The 19192-nt window shown below is 37.3% G+C and overlaps 3 protein-coding genes across 6 annotated transcripts; 2 read left to right on the forward strand and 1 right to left on the reverse strand.

Moving 5' to 3' along the window:
- The first annotated feature begins 575 nt into the window (after nucleotides 1–575).
- On the forward strand, nucleotides 576–11901 carry Pka-R2 (cAMP-dependent protein kinase type II regulatory subunit). The gene is made up of 5 exons (XM_066298171.1): nucleotides 576–1150; nucleotides 4091–4373; nucleotides 8266–8442; nucleotides 8658–9004; nucleotides 9057–11901. The coding sequence occupies exons 1-5, from the start codon at nucleotides 919–921 to the stop codon at nucleotides 9185–9187; spliced, it is 1170 nt and encodes a 389-aa protein (XP_066154268.1). The 5' UTR covers nucleotides 576–918; the 3' UTR covers nucleotides 9188–11901.
- A 216-nt stretch (nucleotides 11902–12117) lies between these two features.
- On the reverse strand, nucleotides 12118–13214 carry LOC136347841 (INO80 complex subunit B). The gene has a single exon (XM_066298184.1). It carries the CDS (start codon nucleotides 13000–13002, stop codon nucleotides 12193–12195), a length of 810 nt encoding a protein of 269 aa, XP_066154281.1. The 5' UTR covers nucleotides 13003–13214; the 3' UTR covers nucleotides 12118–12192.
- A 126-nt stretch (nucleotides 13215–13340) lies between these two features.
- On the forward strand, nucleotides 13341–17510 carry LOC136347815 (geranyl diphosphate synthase-like). Of its 4 annotated transcripts, none has more exons than XM_066298141.1 (9): nucleotides 13341–13412; nucleotides 14603–14709; nucleotides 14761–14923; nucleotides 15821–15961; nucleotides 16018–16169; nucleotides 16222–16365; nucleotides 16427–16577; nucleotides 16674–16840; nucleotides 16941–17510. In XM_066298141.1, exons 3-9 carry the CDS (start codon nucleotides 14822–14824, stop codon nucleotides 17128–17130), a joined length of 1047 nt encoding a protein of 348 aa, XP_066154238.1. In that variant the 5' UTR covers nucleotides 13341–13412; nucleotides 14603–14709; nucleotides 14761–14821; the 3' UTR covers nucleotides 17131–17510. The 4 variants fall into 4 exon arrangements, with proteins under 4 accessions (XP_066154238.1, XP_066154248.1, XP_066154257.1 ...); XM_066298151.1 differs by lacking the exon at nucleotides 13341–13412 and adding an exon at nucleotides 13740–13973; XM_066298160.1 differs by lacking the exon at nucleotides 13341–13412 and adding an exon at nucleotides 13740–13905.
- Nucleotides 17511–19192: the final 1682 nt, after the last annotated feature.

Below are 19192 nucleotides of genomic sequence, written 5' to 3' on the forward strand. Positions count from 1 at the left end.
TTTTAGAATTGGAATACATTACTAAAGATCGTAGTTTCCAAACTGATTGATAAATCAATAATTTTCTCAAGTTTGTCATTTTTAAAATTTGAATGTGAAGTGAAATTTCTTTCACCACAGTATCAAGAATTTAAGACACTCAGGAACTACTTCACTCATACAAATGTTACTGTACATTTATCATCTTATTTAAAACAACCTTTAAACATATAATAAAATCGCACTGACGTGCGTATGATTAAAGTTTCACTCTGTATATTTTATCATATTTATTTATTATCGAGCGGCGATTTCTCCTTTGGCTCAAATGAGGGCGCGCAAATCGGCAGAGTTGCCACACTTCCGAACGGAGGTTTTCCTAAACTTTTAAACCCATCGAAGCATCATTAAAAGTCAAATTATCTAAATCCATAATTCACTTCATGTTTAATTAAAACAAATTTATATCAGGAATTATAAATTAAAAACAATTTGGTGGTGAGCGTGTGTGAGATTATCTGAGATAAATTTCTGAGTTAAACAGATTTCTCAGAGACGTGGCAAATCAGTGGCGCGATTTTCAACTTTTTCACCTGTGCTGTCATCGGGCTGTCAGTCGTCAGGTCGTCGTTGTCCGCCGCCGATCATTAATCATTGATTGAACGGGAAAGGTCCCGTGAACCGTGTTCAGGAACGCCTTTGGACCTAAAACAATTTCCCCACTGATTATGCAGTGACCCCTTAATCGCCGCGAGTGCCCCAAATTCAACGCAAAACCCAGTGTTCCCATCCAAGATTGACTGGAATAGGGTCCTGTGACTTCTTACCTCACATGCCTCACCTCCACTGAAACTCTAAACTCACTCCTGGAAACGTCTCGGGTTTTTCAGCCCCGTTCAGGCGTACAAAGCATTCAAAATTACGAAGAAACAAGGGAGTATGAACCGCGGTGGTAGTGTGGGGGCCCGGGTGCAAGTGCCCGGCGAACTCAGAGAGGTGCTGCTTGAGTTCACCATCAGCTACCTGCTAGAGCAGCCGGGAGACGTGGTAACTTATGCTGCAGACTATTTCAGCAGGCTCAGAGAGGCGCGGTGCAGTGCTCTGCTTTATGAGGGGGCCGGGCCTTCGGAGACACTTTCGCCTGATGAATCAGAGATTTCTCATGAAGAGGGTAAGAATGCAAGTTGTCACTTGGTGTAAGGAAAAGTGAGATGTTTAGAAAGTGTTAATTGGAAAATAATGGTCTGTGACATATAGGGATTCCTACTAAGTTTCCCTGTGTTATTTGAGGGGCAGATTGCTGAAGAATTTTGGTGCACATCCTCGAGATATTTTTGAAGTGCAGATTTCAAGGCTATTCCACAATATTTCAAGGTATTTCTAAGGTTTTTTGGCGTAAAAGCCATTTATCCCACAATGTCAGCTTTTAGCCCTAAATTGCTCCTTTAAATTACTTCATTAGAGACTCAATGACAAGTTGGAAATAAATAACTTATCCACATCTAAAGGGACTCTTTCTATCTATCAGCAAAAAATTAGAAAAGAGTGAGTAATGGAAAGGTGAAAAGAAAAAAATTGAATTATTTTCAATTTTTACCTTAATTTTTGGTCATAAAATGATTTGGCTCACTGTATAAACCTTTTCTCAGATTTCTTGATTTATTGACCATCTCATCAGCTTGAATATTCATTGACTAACTACTTAGAAGAATTTTCCAGAAATTTTTGATTTCTAGAAAAACTTCTGGGAACTTCATCTAACCCATACTCAGACTCACTGAAAACTGTTGGAGCATACCGGTAAGCTCCTATCCACCATTTCACTCAAAACTCAAGGAAAATACCTGAATCATTCATCTTGATTTACCTTCTTCACAACACACGCTTTGACCTTGTCTATCATCTCATTTTCAATAATAGACGGTCTTGCAGACCGCCACACTTTCCGAATTGGATAGGTTAGTTTAGAGGGCCCCAATAATTCCCAGTAATGTCAGGGCAATTTATAAAAACCATTAATCAAAATCTAGAGATTCTCTCTGGTGAGATACAGAGCAGGTTCATTCAGTCTGTGATTAATGCGCTTTTAAAGGTCGTTTGCATCAATTTTTTTCCCACTTCTGGCGCGAAATTTATCAAGGAAAAAATGCGTTTGCGGTTAACACTAAATCAACCCTACAGTTTGCAAAGAAGACCTTTCGGGAAACAATTTGTTTCTTGAGCCTTCAGTTCAATGCTCTACAACTTTCAGAATGCGATACATTTCCTCAGACGCAGTTTAATGTTCAGAGGATATTCCACCTCAAGTTCTGATCTTCTAGCAATCCCCAGTGGGTCAAGGTGAAGTACTGTTTGGTCAGATGTTAAGGCTATTTATCATAATTAGGTTATTTGGCTAATAAGTTAATTAAAGCTCATAAGTCCCCCTTATCTTTACATTTATTAACCTGATAAGTAAAAAGTCATGAATTTTCGTTTATCATTCACAATAAGAGTTGATGCCATTGATGGTATTCGTCTGGTGGTTCCATTAGTATGCGCCAAACGTTGAGTATAGGGATTGAGTATAAATAATGTAATATGTATGAGAACTTGAAGAATGAAAGAACCTCACTGTTGTCTTTATTTTGTATAAAAGACCCGTTTTGGGTCATTATGTGAGGCTTATCTACGCTACCGCTTCATGTACAACTATGTTACAAATTTCACTGTTTATTCAGTCATCTTTGGTGATTTTTCAGCCTGAAATTCAGTGCCGTAGAAGTTCGATTTTTGTAGTCGAAATTCTAAAAAAACAAGTCTCATTTTCAACCATTCTTAGAGTGTTTTATTGCTTTATTAATAAATTATTCTACGCCATTGTTCCTTGGCCAATAACGTCGACAATTTTTTTATTTACTTCCCATACGTCTGTGATTATTTGATCCGAAATTCACTGGTACAGACGGTTTATTTGGGGATTACCATCTCTCGCCACCGTTTCTTATTCGACGAATTTTAAAGCTGTCCATTCCTTTATAACTCATTGGCGATTGTCCAGTGCTAATGTCCGGCACTGAATTCAGAGCCGTAGAAGTTTGATTTTCGCAGCTGTTCTGAGGAAGAAGGAATTTCTATGCCACTGTTACTTGACTAATTAAGTTGCAAATTTTATTCACTTTAGGTCTCAGCTGCATAAAAAGTCGATTTGGGAAGTTCTTAAAAATTTTCCCCGTAATGGGCTATTCTTGACTCCTTTCTTTTAGCCACCTTGAAGAACGCCCTTCACCTAATTAAATGCCACTTTCCTACGCCAGCGTTTATCAGACCAATTAAATTGCAAAATTTTCATTTTACACCCAACAGAAAAGCGATTTTTTACCTTAAATTTCAGGACAGTGGAAACGTCTATTTAGAAAGTTTTAGTTGTTTTTTAAATTCTTTCTTTTATCCATTTTACCCGTGTTTCTGCGTAGTCACATACGACTTCCTTACTCCATTTTCTTAACTAGTCAACTTGCAAATTTGACTATTGATGATCAGTACTTATGTAACAATTCCAAAAAACAATCAGTGGCATATAAGGCTTATTTGAATAGTTACCAACTCTTTTTAGCTTTTTGTTGAAGCTTAAAGTGTACTCTCCGACGCCATTGATTATTGAAGAATCAAGTTGTGGGTTTTCCCACTTATTCTAGTGATTAAGTTAATATCCAGTATAAAATCGAGTGGCGTATAAATTTGTGAGTAGTTAAACGTTTTCAAAAAGTTCTTTTATTATAGTCACATTTTCCACTTTATTAGGTTGCTGGTGGCTCTACGCCACTGTTTCGCATCAATCGCAATCAAATTTAACTATTGTTTTTACCCAAAGGTCATCCAGTGATTGGGTCCGAAATGCAGTAGCATAGAAAGGCAGTTACATTTTTTTTTTCTATTTTCAAAATTAAACGACGAAATAGGTTTTTTCCTTAAACATCGGTCAGTGGGATGTGGAAACTCCTTAAACACAATTAGTTTTCCGATAGCCAAAAGTCGACTTCAGTGTCATTTTTCTTCTTAAAAATCAGCTGAGAAGAATATTACCACCACCTCGATATGGTGTCTTTTCCTATTAAACTCCACTTTATAGAACCTCCGGTGGGCCGCTTCCAAAGCCGGCGGAAATCGGTATTCGCCGAAACCTACGACCCGGAAGAGGACGAGGACGACGACGGCACCCGAACCATCTTCCCGAAGTCAGATGAGCAGAGGCAGCGCCTCTCGGAGGCGGTCCGTAACATCCTCCTGTTCCGCTCTTTGGACAAGGACCAGATGAACGAAGTATTGGATGCCATGTTCGAGAAGAGGGTGAACAAGGGCGACATTGTCATCAAGCAAGGCGACGACGGCGACAACTTCTACGTGATCCAAAGGTGAGTAAACAAGGAATCAAAACCGCCATGTGAACTTGGTGTGGCTGTCAAAAGTGACATGTGATTTGTGGTTGATGGCTACTAATAAGGTGAGATGAAGATCATCATCAGAGTTATGCGTGTATAGTTGGCTGTCTGCATGGAGAGTTATAATAATGGACGATTGAATAGTTATGAAAATTGCGGTTTGTGATGGAAATTATGGGTAATTTTCGCAAACAATTACCGATTGCATTGTACATTATGTGTGTCAAATGATCGCCAAAACAGTAAAATAATATGTATGGAACAAAAGGTGCTCAATTGCAGTGGAACAAACCAGATTGTCGTATTGTTCTCCATGGACTGCAAGTATGTAGTTATGAGGTCTTTCTGCCAACGTGTCTCAGGCCAAAAACTAATTGTCGCGATTTATTAAATTCATTAAAAGCGCGTTTTTCTGGCACGACCGCTTTTATCGGAGCCAAGAGGAATGTCTCTAGTTCCCAAAATATAAATTATCTCAAGAAAATAAACATATTGGTTACAAAAATAATGTCTCGGCCTGATGATGGGGCCGCGGTGCATTGTGGGCCGAGACCCGGGCTTTTATCGATTTTAATAGTCCGGCCTGAATAAATCAGGAGATTTAATTTAAACCGTTGCGGACAAACGTTGTTTCCTTCCTGGATGGTCAAGTGGTCAGAGACAGAGAAAGAGAGAGAGAGAGAGAGAGAGAGAGATTGTGTAGGAGGGCTATTTTTAATTAACAGTGACCCTCAAGATTAGTGATGTAAGTGGGAATAGTAGCTAGCGATCTTTACCGAAAATTGGGAATATTCGCGAGAATTAGGTATTCGCTAGTAATAGAGGGATGGCACGATATTGACATAGAAGGATGAAGTGAAAGAAGAACACCGTAGTCGGATACAGATTGTTCCACTAATCTACAGCCCAATCAGGGATAGCGCCCATTTCCAAAATGTTTAATAAGTGATAACTTTGATTTTTCGACATTTCTTGATAGCTGAATTAATTCAGGGCCAAACTTGAAGGAAGGTACAGAGATGCAACGGAACATCGCATCGTAACGTTTCGTACGTTGAACGTTGAATTAATTGTAACAATTCTGTGGCACCACCAAAGCTTCATAAAATAGTTTAATATTTTTCCTTCTGTTCTTCTTACAGTTACAGTTGCCCTATCTATGACGTCAAATTTCAAAGGTATAGTTGTTTTTTTAAACGTTTCTTATACTATTGCGGTTTTCATAATCCAGGCGTGAAAACTTCAGTAGTTCTACTGGGTTTTTATCAATTAGCAACAACATTTCACATCAATATGGACGGCACTGGGTAACAGTGTCGCGTAGCTCCTTATCGCAACATTGAGAATTCCCATCGATTGTCGGTGTTTCGCCGTCACATCAAGGAAAGATACGCGCTGGTGTTCTACACATACTCCCATAATATACTGCTCAATCTTTGTAAACATTAGTTCGAAAATGTTAAAATGACTGTTGCCGGTATCTGAATCGGGACGCGCATGTGCAGGCATTGTTTCCAAATCATGGATGGCAACAGCGTATACATAACGGACCCGTGGAAAAATAACTAGGTCTCACGTTAGTTATTCCTTCTTCGCATCCACACAACATAGTCATTAAGGAATCAAACTCTTAATGAAGTCTGTGGCGCATCTTTGCCTGTTTCACTGAGATTGCCAGAGTCTCAAAGTGCATACTTTATTTCAAGTTTTCTGGATTGTCAAACTCTTGTGGGAAAGCTACTGCTTTTACCACAGTAATCTCAGGTTTTCCAATGGAATATCAAATTCTTAGTGAATTCAGTGGCTTGTCATGTTTCCTAGATTACCTGAAATAATTCTGAGCCACCCTGTAGGTATACATATTGTATAATATAGCTTTTAATGCCTGACGCCGGCTATCTAGCCGCGTAATTTGAATAATCGTTTCTTATTAGTATTGACAATATTCATTGTTGGGTTGCTCAACTGGTGTTCTTACAGAGATAGTGCGTGAGTGATGGGATTACCTAGAAAATGTCGTCGACCCACAATGAGCACGCACCATAAAAAGAAGCATCTGCTATAATGGTTGAACTAGATTTCACTGCTCCGTAACAATAAACCAAACGTGTTCCATTATTCCCCAGTTAAAAGGCCTGAAACCACAAACTCAACAATCTTTCACATATTAATTGCATAACGGATGAACCACCCTATATCTTGAGATTAAGCTTATCACTAGCTGCATCGTCCCAAATTTGCTCTTGGTGACGTCAAGTGACGTGGTGTGTTCAAGGCTGTAATATAAATTATTTATGGTGGTTTTTACGCATGTGTGTAGAAACGGGCCCATTTACGAGGCGCATTCGCTTAAGCGCTTTAAGTTTCATTACTATGGAGCCGGTTGGTTAATTAACCGGGTTTTAATTGTGTGCGCTCGCCTAATTAAATTGTTGGCACGCTCATGATTTTCGCCAATTTAAGGAAAAATCTTGTCTAGTAGATGACGCCCCATTATCAGTGTGGGTGGATCATGGTAAATGAAAATTGATTATCTGGGCGTTTTCCATCGAATTTCAATGAATTAAATCGATTAATGGAGACGTTTTGCATTTTTCCTTCCTTTAGGATATATTTTAAGGATCGCATTTTGAAAGCTTCGTCCCACAAGGCTCTCGATAACTGAGAAATGCCTTGCCTACTCAGTTCTGTCAATCCAGATATGGAAATAATATTCTGGCGATTCTAAGCGTGATTTTTAAGGTTTCTTTCAATGTAAATTCTTATGGATAAGTTGGTTCTCGGAACAATCGCTTCGTTTCTAAATTTTTCATTGCTCGTTACTGCTTGCCTGTTCAATACTTACTACACACGTAAACTTCACATAGATTCAATACTTCCCAAGCTTAGGAACATGTTTCTTCAGGTCTATTTGCATGCAGATCCTTATAGATAAGCTGAACTATTTTTCGACGAAAATGAATCTTCTATTTAACTCACTTTTGAAGTTCACACTTCAGGCCATATCGGTTTAGTTTCTGGGAAATCCCTTTTGAGGCGTAGTTGGTGGTTTTCTATACTTTGACCTCACGATTTTATCCTTTTTGCTGTCTAAATACGATGTTTTGGACAAAAATTTTAGATTTGTTTTGGAATTTCAAGAATTTTTTAAAACTAAATTAACATTAAACTAGGGAAAATGTTCAACTCGATGACACATGGCATTTGTTAGCGACTAAAAATAGCCGATTTTGCTAATATAACGTTATAGTTGTGTGTTAGACAAAGACACATAACGAGGGTGGCCATTTTTACTCCATAATTTCATGAATTGGTAAAAAAAGGAAAAGATATGCAACCAGATATGCAAACCTAACATTAAATTATTGTTGATTCTAGACGGAAAACTTGGTACCTTTTATAATTGGCTAATGATAGACTGATGGTTGTTTGACTTTCAGTAAACTAAATATTTTGAAAACAATTGTTAGAGAATTGGCGAAATAGTTTGTCTTATAAGGGACTTTGAACATTTAAAAATTGTCTCATCAAGAGATTTTATTGTTTACACTCCCTTAAACCCCCAGTTAGTATCACCATGGTGGTATTTCTATCAGATATTTACAATTTTTAATTTTTAAAGGTGACTGAAAAACACAATGGCATAGCTTGAAAACTGACCTATTGGAAGTTAAGAAATTGAACACTCAGTAGCTCAGCCTGTTCTCAAAAGTAGTTACAGATTACATATATTTAAAATTATCGCCTTCTATAAGGGATATTTTGGTCTGTTCTTTTTGCCAATTTCCGGATGTGTTTCAGCCTGGTCTAGATAAAACTTTGGCTGGTTGAGGATATTTAGTATTCACTTATTCCTCATTTTCAGTGGCGTGTTCTTTGCTTTTGTCCAAAGCGACCCTACCCAAGAACCAGTTCATATTCATACGTATGACAACCGGGGCAGCTTTGGCGAACTAGCCCTTCTCTACAACATGCCTCGAGCCGCCACCATCCAAGCCCAATCCGAGGGCTCCTTGTGGGCCATGGATCGGCAGACCTTTAGGTGAGTTTCAATATCTTTAGTTAAGTTTTTAAGTCCCTCACAAAAAAAATTAAAATATAAATATGCCTAAAAATTATTTGCATAAATAAATGGCATAGCAAAAATTGTCCAAATAAATGTGTGAGCGGCACCTATCGGGCACTGTTTTAAGTTCTTGAATCCGAACTGCGTGTATTGTTGATTGCATAAATATAAACATTCTTTACGGCCCTAAGGCGCATCCTCTTGAAATCCGCCTTCAAGAAGCGAAAGATGTACGAAGCTCTAATCGAAAGCGTGCCCATGCTGAAAGCCTTACAGCCCTACGAGCGTATGAATCTAGCTGATGCCCTAGTGCCCCGCACCTTCGCCAAAGGAGCCCGGATAATAAAGCAGGGGGACGCCGCTGACGGCATGTACTTCGTCGAAGGCGGGGAGGTGGTCATTAGCGTCCTGGACGACAGCGGGAAAGAGATAGAGATAAATCGTATCGGCAAGGGTGGGTACTTTGGGGAGTTGGCTTTGGTCACGCATCGGCCTAGGGCCGCCTCTGCCTTTGCCGATGGAGACGTCAAGTGCGCATGTAAGTTTTCTTGATGAAGGAATGTTATTTTTTTATGTAATTTTGGGAATAGTTTTGGATGTAGAGGCGTTTGAGCGTCTGCTGGGCCCCTGCATGGAAATCATGAAGCGCAACATCACTGATTACGAGGACCAAATGCTCAAAATCTTCGGCTCAAAGCAGAACATCCGGGACATACGATGAAATGATCGTGAGCCGTTCCCCGTTTGGTTTGTATTCTCCGTGTTCGTTTCAGTGTTTGTCGTCCCTGAATTTTGAATGGTTGTGCGCATTGGGGTGTTCTTTGTCTCGCGGGGTGGGCGGGCTCTGGAAGGAGGAGGAGAAGAAGGAGGAGGGACCAGAGGAGGAGTCCCAGAGTCCTAAAGTGAACTTTTACTTTGACGTTGGTTATAGTAATACAGTCAGTTGTTTTGACTGCAATTTGTGACAAATTGGCAACCGCAGGTTTTCTCGTCGCGTGCTAACACATCTTCCAGTTACACATGAATATTTCATTATTATATTTTTTAGATGCTTACTACGACACTATTTTACAATGAGAATCAGTTGTTAAACTGATATAATACAGGAAGTCATACTGACTTCACTTAATGACAATTCTGTGGCATCTGTTGCTCTACTATTAGAAAAATAACATTTTATACATATATTAAAAATAGGGTCTTGCTAATGTTTTTGGTTCGGGTCTAGCCGGTTCTCCGTCCTCCTCCCTCCCGGCCCAGTCATAGATAAGTAAATTGTTTATACTAGTCAAAGGAATGTGTAAATATTCGTCTTAAATATGGACTTTTCCCGTCGACCTGAGAAAATTCGTGGCCCGAGGCAAACCCATCATTTAATCTCAGTCCAAAACGCATATCTACCCCAGCAAATGGAGAATTCTTCACCAACTGCGGCGTGCCTCGCCGCCAATTTACAAGCCGACGTTTCCCCCGTGTGCTTTATAATCTTTTAAGGAGAATTTTGTAAAAAAAGTCAAACGAGAGACGCTCCCGCTGGTCGGACCAAAGCAACTTTATTTAAATTAAGAGAGAGATTGAAAGGAATGAATGGCCCGTTGTTATATTTATTTTTCCGTTGTTGAGTTTTTTCACCGTAGTTCTAGCGCTTCTTTGCTCAAATCATACGAAGATCTGCTGTTGAAATGCGTTGCCATTGTTTTGTTTATCGTTAGAATGTATTAGACGGTAGTTGTTTACTTAGTTTACTGTTTGTCTACTTAGTCGGCTCAACAGGGACAGTACCTGTCACTGTCGTTTTATTAAATATTCATCATGTCACGATCAAAGGGGACACGAAGAAATTTCTATCTTATGCAACCATTTTTAAATTATTTGTTTGTATGTGTTTAATCGTTTTATCAACGTTTTGTTCGGTGCTTAAGCGCGTGCGTGAACTTAGCGTGAGTGCACAATAGAGGAAAACTCCCTTGTTATCGTTTAGATGAAACCGAGTAGGTGGAACCGTAATAATACTTAGATGTCGTCGGAATTTAAATGTGCAAACCCCCCGAATGCCCTGTGTATTTTCCGAATCAGTTTTGTTGTAGTTGAAAGGCACAAAATATGCAAAAGAACAGAAGGCAAAATTATCATTTGTAAGCTTCATACTGGCTATATTTGAAGCACATTGCAAAAAAAATTCCAAATGTGGTCATTTCATCCTTCTGGCGGCCATTGTATGCCTGGTATCATCACAGTAGAATCGCCAATTATGTGTCACCCTATCCGAGGAATTTATCCAAAAATGTCTAAATACTTAATTAAGGCTGCAACACAGGATTTGATATATAGCCGAAGGAATCTGTCAATAAGTCTATTCGTAAACTGCGATTCGTCACAATCTCCTACACCGCCATTTTTCCATTAATGGCCGCCTTTTTGATGAGCCGAAACCTTCTACGCAACACTTTCTGACCCTTCCTACACCCGTTTAGGTTTCATCTTGGACTGTTAAAATTACACCCAACTAGAGGTGATTGTATAAACAAAAAGTACCGCTTAAGTAGTTGCTGCTTCACTTTTACATATTAATAGATAACCGTTATCTCACTCTAATGGCGGTTTTGACTGCACAGCTGAGCAAGACAAAATGATTGCTGTCACGCGAGAAATTACTTCCGCTCTATTGTTTCACTCTATTTTGTCTCGCTTGACTGATTGAGCAGAGCCGAACTCGCCCTAAGGGACATTTTCTCAGTGTTCTTAGGCTATTGAATGTTAATTAAAAGAAATCAAATATCAAGCAACAGTATTAAAAAAAAGTGCGTTGTTGCGGCCCCTCCGAGGGGCGATTGTTTTCTAGATGTTTATATAATATACTTAAAGTAATTTCCCGAGGACGGCGGAGCCCTCCTCTCCGTAGGGGGGAGGGGGCTGAACCGCTCTCGAAACCTCTCAAATTTTCCAATGTGATACGACGATCATTTAGTAGTAAAACACGCAAAATCCATAATAAAAGTGCGACATGCGCGGGCGCAGGTGCCTACGCCTCAAATCCGGTATCATGTTGCGAAAATGCCTTCTTCCGTCTATGTACGCCATGATTGTCCCTATAAGTGTGTGCGATTGCCTTTCTTAACTGTACCAAAAATCGTTTATGAGGGTATAAAAATGTGTCATTTCCATTACTGAAAATAAGTCTGGTTAAACCCAACCGAAGGGGAACTAGGGGGGTACCAAGCAACAACCTCGAGGTACCTTTGGTTGGGAAGGTACCAAAGAGATGCAGTGAAGGTTCCTTAGCCTCATCAGCGCTTCACATCTTATTACTACTAAAATAAAAGAGCTTATTAAACCTACCGAAGATGTTTTATGTTATATAGGAGGATCATCTGTAACCTGAATAATAATTGTAAATGTTATTATTTTATGGAAATAATAAATGAGTATAAACTGTGTGGAACTCTTATTTTGAGTTTGGGACACCTGACTCAAATATTACCCAAATGAGAGTAAGTAGAGCTGTACTGTTTTGTGCATCTGTCTAGACAAACTTAAATTAGTTTGACCCCCAATTCAGACTTTCCATTTTTGAACATCCACAAGATTTATCCCACTTATCAATAACTTTTATGAATTTCTTTAAATGGTCTGTAGAAAAGTCTCAATATCTCCTAAATAAGCATATTTATATCAATAAGGATATCTTATATAGAATTGTAACCTGTATTAACACTGAAACCTCTACTAAAAGATTATACTTGAAATATTCCTCTTATAACACTCTAAGCTACACAAAGGCACGCCAGTCCTTGAGCATGAATACTTTTTAATATGCCCGCAACCCATGCTGCATAACTTCACTTTGGGAGGCTCCGCAGCTCTGACGCTCTCCAAAGGATAGTCAATTCCTTCTGGAAAAGCCAAGATAGTCTTCTCAATGCTCTGCCTGTAGATTATTGATGGTGCATTCACCCTTATAGTCTTATTTTTTATTTGTTTAGTTGCTTTTGAGTCCTGTTTCTTCAACAACCGTTCCATGGTCTTCTTCTTGTCCTTCTCTCGTTTCTCATCAGCTAGCTGCTTGCGCTTCTGGGACTTGATTGCAGCCTTCTGAATGGCCTCTGCAGTCATTACTTTCTCTTTATATCCAGTCGGCAGAGACATTAAAGTAGGGGTTGTAGGGTTAATTGTGCCTTCATTTCCTCGATCATACATAGCTCTTTGTCTTGCTGTCATCAAAGCTGGATCTTTGGGTTTGATTTTTTTTAATTCATCATCTACATCCTCCAATTTTCCGCTTTCTATTGCAGTAAGCCAGCGTTCTTCGTCACTAGAAGCACTGTCTCGTTTCTTTCGTTTTTTGTTGTTACTGGTGTTAGAGTTTGGGTTTGGCTTGGGTAGAATGGAAGTAGACGGTTTTGGTAGAGGTTTCATACTGGAACTGTTTTCATCAACGATTACCAGTTCGTTAGACGACGAACCGTCGTCTGAGGGAGCCGGTTTGGGTTTTTTCAGTTTACTCTTTTTCGACTTCTTCAAGGGACTGTCATCCATATTGGAAGATCAATTATGGAGCTCAGAACTCGAGGAAGACGTCTCAGTGCATTTACTTGCTTTATAGAATTACAAACAGGTGAAAAATGCTCTCCAAGAATTGTTTATTTACTTATTCAACAACTGGAAGTGAGGTTAGGAGAGGACGTGAAAAAGGTGATAGATGAAACGTCATGCACGCTTTTCATGCTGACAATTGGGAAACGGAAAACCTGAAGTGCTGATAGTGTAGGAATATTGAACTTGTAGAGCGTGTATATCAAAATTAAGTAGCACGTGCGTGTCTGAAGTGTGTGAGAACTTAAAAAACAAAGAAAGAGATATAATATGCATGTCTTCTACAGACTGACTAATGAATCAAAGTTGATAATGGGAGTGTATACGGGTTAAATAAAGATGGTGATCTGAACGTATGTGCTAGTTATTAGTTACTACTGTAAGGCGATCAAGAACTTGACAATATATGTCAATGATTTCACTGTGTTTCATATAACTATAAATAGTTTTCGTGATTTTGATTTTATTTTTATGGTGTTTAGTTCATAATTAATTAAATAATAAAATTTATATAATAATTAATAGTTTTTCATTTTCTCATTCTTTATTTCAATCCAAAAACAAAATCTTTGAGACGTCACTGGTCAAATTTTAAGTTGACCTTGAATTGATTTGATGCATATGATTTATATATATAACACACTTGTAAAGATCCAAACAACAGGCTATACGTCATCAAACGTGACGTCATATTTAAAGAGCTTCATTTCATATGAGAAAAATTATCTTTAATTAGTAACTTTTCATGTTTGACACGTTTTTATTTTTTCCTTTTCAAGGATTTTTACAGCAAACATTTTACTCTAAAAAATAATCTGGAAGCCATTGGTATAGGCCGATTCTGAAGTATGTTATGAATTATCAAAATCTCTCTTTCTTATTTTTTCTACGTTTCACTTGGCTAACTTTGACTGGTACGCTTCTATTTATATTTTAATTACAATGTGTGTGTGTGTTATAAGGTAAAATTTCGATAATACATTAGATGTTTCATTTAATATTTTATAGTTAGGCCGCTTCGCCATAGAAACGGTAACACTGGCATCTTTCAGGATCTTTTTGGAATGTAGCTCACTTAATGTGACAATCAGGAAATGTGAAAATTATGTGACTTTAAAATCCTACAATACTTACACTTTTGTTATAATAGCTAGATTAAACTACGATTAGATTACCCTCATGTTCACTGTCCTGAAGTCAAGAGCAACGTTGTTAAAGTACACGTGTAATAAAATAAGTATATATATGGTGGACTATTAAATGATACTCATATGAATGCAATGTTCAAACGACGGTGGTTCCATCTAGTTGCCACTTTATGACGACAAAGATTTGACAAATGTAGCCTTGTTAGAAGATGGCGGCATTTATTAACAACAGATGATTTCTAGGCAAAACTGATTTCAATATATTTTTTGGAGTACTCACACTGGGTATATGGGTAGTTTAGTATTTAACAACACACTCCAAACGAGTATATAATTTCGTGAAAATTTAATAAATCTGCAGAATCCTACCTCTAACTAAAATGTTTTTTTCACAGATCAAAAATTTAATCCCGCGCAAATACGTCATCAAAACGAATCTAATAAAGAACCTTCAAACGGACTCAAACATCTCCAATAATTACTTCCACGTCAGCCCTAAAAGGTATTAAATCGATTCTTTTTAGAGGATGATAAAGTGACTTTAATTTTGCAGGAATTTCGCTATCCCTTTTGCTCTTTCCAAGTCCTTTACCCACAACAACCAGTCGAAGCAGATGATTCAAGAGTGCAATGAAGTCTTCCCAGAGGTTTTAGATGGAGTTAAAGAATTGTCGGCATATACTGAAGTACCTGAAATTCTGGACCGATTATCTGCAGTGAGTTCACTTATTTTCATATTTACAGAAACGTGAATACGTGGCAGTAACGTAAAAGTTACTTTAAAATGACGATGCTGCCATCTCGAACAGTTTTCGTCATATTAAAGTTGATTTAAAATTTGCTCGTTGAGAATGCCTTTAATACCAAATGTCGGAATTGGGTACTTGTCAGAGCATGCGCAGGTAATTAAAACTTGTTTGGGTTAGTGGCAAGCCGTTGGGCGAAATCTACATGACAGTACAATTAGTTTAACACTAATTGATTCTATTATTAGCTTTAAATCTCTTTACAACGTGTCTATAGCAAAAACGTCATCCGAGTGAGAAAGTAATGTACTTATTTCAGATCTCAAACAAACGTCTTATGAAGTGGTGCAAGTCAGTAGCTTTGAGTGTTCTCGAAATATATTCGTCTAAATCTCATCTAAATGGCGAAGGTGCTCACGTCGATGTTTACTCACACGCTCACACTGAGAGTGTATTGTTGAACATGTTAAATTGCACGTGTGATCTTGTTCTTAATCAAGAATTAAACTGCCAACAGCGCACTTAGAGTAGAGAAGTTGTATGACCGAAATAGTTAAGAGTGTGTCAATGATGCGGGTTAAAAAGTGGTTAGTATAGTATGGGCATCTGTGAGCGTAGGAAAGCGATGTGATCAGTGCTGACCAGGTACAGTGTCAATTTTGAATAAATTCTTCGACAGCGTGTTTAGTAACGCATTCTCAGAGCAGAAGGGACACCTTTACATTATTTTTGTTTCAACATTCAAATTCAAGATTGTCAAGTCCTCAATTCCGGTCTAACAAAAAAACGATAATATCCGGGACTAATTCATCTACTCGTCAGACTGCGAAGTTTATTTTACATTGTAATCTGTTATTAACTTTCTAGGCGATAAATTATATGACACCTCACGGTAAACGTACTAGAACCATACGAATTATGACCGACTACATGCGAATTACTGGCTCCGAAGACCAAACACCCGAAAAAATCCATAAAATCAAAATTTTGTGTTGGTTCGTAGAGATGGTAATGTATAATAATAATATCAACTCACTCCGCTTAATTGACAACGTTGCCAATAGGTGCACAGCGCAGTGCTCATATTCGATGATATTATGGACAAGTCGGACATCCGAAGAGGTAAAGTTGCGTATCATAAATTTCCAGGAGTGGGGGAAGAAGCCATAAACGACGCTTATTTAATAGAATTGTACTGCTTTTACATACTAAAAAAGTAAGATTTCAGTTGTCAATTTTTTGCCTTATGACAGCTGTCCTTATTAAAGGTATTTTCACAATCACCCATCCTACCAGACGTTGTTGCACGTGAGTTTAAGAAATATGTTGATGGGTGGATTAGGTCAAGGATACGACCATATTGCCAATCTCTACACTAGAGTCTGCAACTTCGAATTTTTTAACGCAGAAAAGTTCGTGATTTCCCTCACTAAATTAGCAAAATATATTAATTGTACGTATGTGTATACGCAGATACGCCACTATTGCCAAGTATAAAACTATGTTTGGTTCCCTAACATTACCCTATGAGTTAACTCTTGCAGCGGCCAATCTACACAGTAAAGAAAAATACCAGACAGTCTACCCCATTATGATGGAATTAGGATTGTTCTTTCAGATGCTGGTAAAACTTTTATTTTCTTTGTACTACTAACTATTTATATTCTTTGTGTCAGTGACATATTTCATTGATATAGAATATTGCTGTTACTCTTTTTAGAATGATTTCAAGGACCTATTTCGCGATCAAGGGGAGATAATAAGTAGGACTGATCAACCAGCCATTGCGACTGACATATCCAAAGGACAAATAACCTGGTTTGCCGTTAAAGTGTTAGAGCTTGGAAACAATAGGCAAAAAAGAGAATGGATGAAGAATTACGGGCGGTAAGTTTGCGGCAACACTGTTTTTGAGTGTTTGTGTCAAATGTCAATTAGAACTGCCAGAGTAGCTAGAACTGCTCAGATAGAAAAGTGTTTTACTTAGTGATGATCCAGAGAGCATTGAGGCGGTGTATAGGATTTACGAAGAAATGCATCTGGATGAATTACTGATGGACTATGAAGAATCCTCGTTCCTTTGGTTGCAGAACGAGATCGGGAAGATCAATAACGATTTACCCCATGAAATTCTCCATGATTACGTCGAGATTTTGTACAAGAGGAGGCCGCAATAATGAAATTTTAATTTTTAGACATGTTATGTAATAAAACCAAAGATTTTGCTAGTATTTAGAATCTTTAAATATTCGTGCCAATGTCAACGAGTAAATAAAGGAAAAAAAGTCATGGATAATTATATATTATATTTTTCATATTGTCCTCGTATTTTTAAATTTTGTTTACATATACTTAAATTAAGTCACTCATAGTATATAGATCAATAATACATTTTAAAACTAATCTAATCATGCACCCCGCACATTCTCCAAAATTGCATCATTTTAAAAATTGTGCACATTCCTTTTGAGTACAAAATGATTTTAAATCTCATTGAAGTCAGAGCACTCAATTTTCGCTTATTATTTTTAGCACAAAATTATGATATACTTTACCAATTTTATGAAAATAAATTTTTTGGGGAGCTTACAACTTATGAATTTTTTTTTGCGAAAAATTTTACCGATAAATTTTATCTCCATAAAAATATTGGCGTTCATAACAATCTTGCACTACAAAAAATGAGTGAAAATTAAGCATTCTGATTTTGAAGGTATTTGATTTCTGAGCAGGTATTTGAAGTATCTGCTTCAGTACCAAATATTTTCCAAATTAGAGCAATTTGACTTTTGTGGTCAAAATTTTTTCTGATTCCATTGATATTTTATGGACTAAGAAATCGAACTTGTCTCATTCGAACTTTCACCATCAATGCTGTGTTGTACGAATACTGCGGAACCTAATTTTGTTGAATTTGGAACAACTCAATTTTCCCTTTTTTGCGTATAATTATCGTCCTCGCCACCGGTTTGGAGATTGCTAAATTTTTATAAAAATTGTATAAATTTTCATTCTAAAAATTACAGTTATATTCGGTGTTTCAAGTCTTGAATGTTGCGTAGAAACATTCGTTTATGTAAATGGGGGCGGTGAAGTTTATTGGCATTTAAATAGGAAATTGGTGTGTGTTTTGGAAAATTACTCGAAGGAGGTTATGAAGTTATCACTGATTCCGGTCAGTTTTTGAACTATTACTTTCTATAGAGTTATAATATAATATATAAACGATAAAATCGCTGTCTATGTAAAAAGTGTTAATTTGTGAAGTATTTGAGCCTTAATATGGTGGAAAATATAATAAGTAAATTAAACCTAAATATGACGGATATAGTGGTTACTGCACCCTCTATTCACTGGTAGTTCTACTATTAGTTTCCGTGAATTCCCGACTATAGGGGAATCCGATCTACTTCGATGTATGTTAGGACATGGCTCAATAGATGGCGCCATAGACCTTTTTAAAATAAAGTGATAAATATCTGAACTGATCCTATTATTTTTTTATAAATTGCTTTTCAGTTGAAAGCTTTTTTAACCTTTTAAATTTTAATAGGAAAGATTTGACTATAATCAATATCCCTTACAGATTTGTACGAAAGTATAATAATTGAAAAACAGTGACGTAGATTACAATTTTGTGTAACAAAAAAGTCAGAATTAAGTCGCTGCAATTTCAACAAAATTTGGTTCCGCAATAGCTCTACAATACAGTTTTGATATACCACAGACAAAATTCGGACTTCAGTTTTTTGGCTTAAAAAATATCAAAGACTATACCATGAAAAAAATTTTTGGACCAAAAAGCGAAGTTGTCCGAATCCAGTTTTGGCTGCAGTTTGTCAAAGCTATATCGTATACTTACTGCGGAATCAAATCTTGTTTGATAGTGAATACTCAATTTTGACTTAATTTTGTAAGACATAAATTATCATAGACGTCCCTGAAGTAAAGATGACCAAGTTAAGCAAAAAAAATTTCAATTATCCGATTTCAAAACTCGATTGTTTTTTAAGTGACATGTAAATTGTTTGTAATACTAAAAGACTTAACTTTTTCTTTTTTTTGTTTGAGGTATAGAAATGCATTTTTTTACTATTGACGCAACTGATGAACCTTGCGAAGCATTAGCTACTATAATAGGAGATTTGTATCATAGCGTAATACTTAACACGGCTACTGATGCCTAGGTGGCAGCATTAACAAATTATGGTATTTCTGTATCGAAAATTATTTAGTTCG

The sequence above is a fragment of the Euwallacea fornicatus genome, chromosome 2 (genome assembly GCF_040115645.1).
Source record: "Euwallacea fornicatus isolate EFF26 chromosome 2, ASM4011564v1, whole genome shotgun sequence".
NCBI lineage: Eukaryota > Metazoa > Arthropoda > Insecta > Coleoptera > Curculionidae > Euwallacea > Euwallacea fornicatus.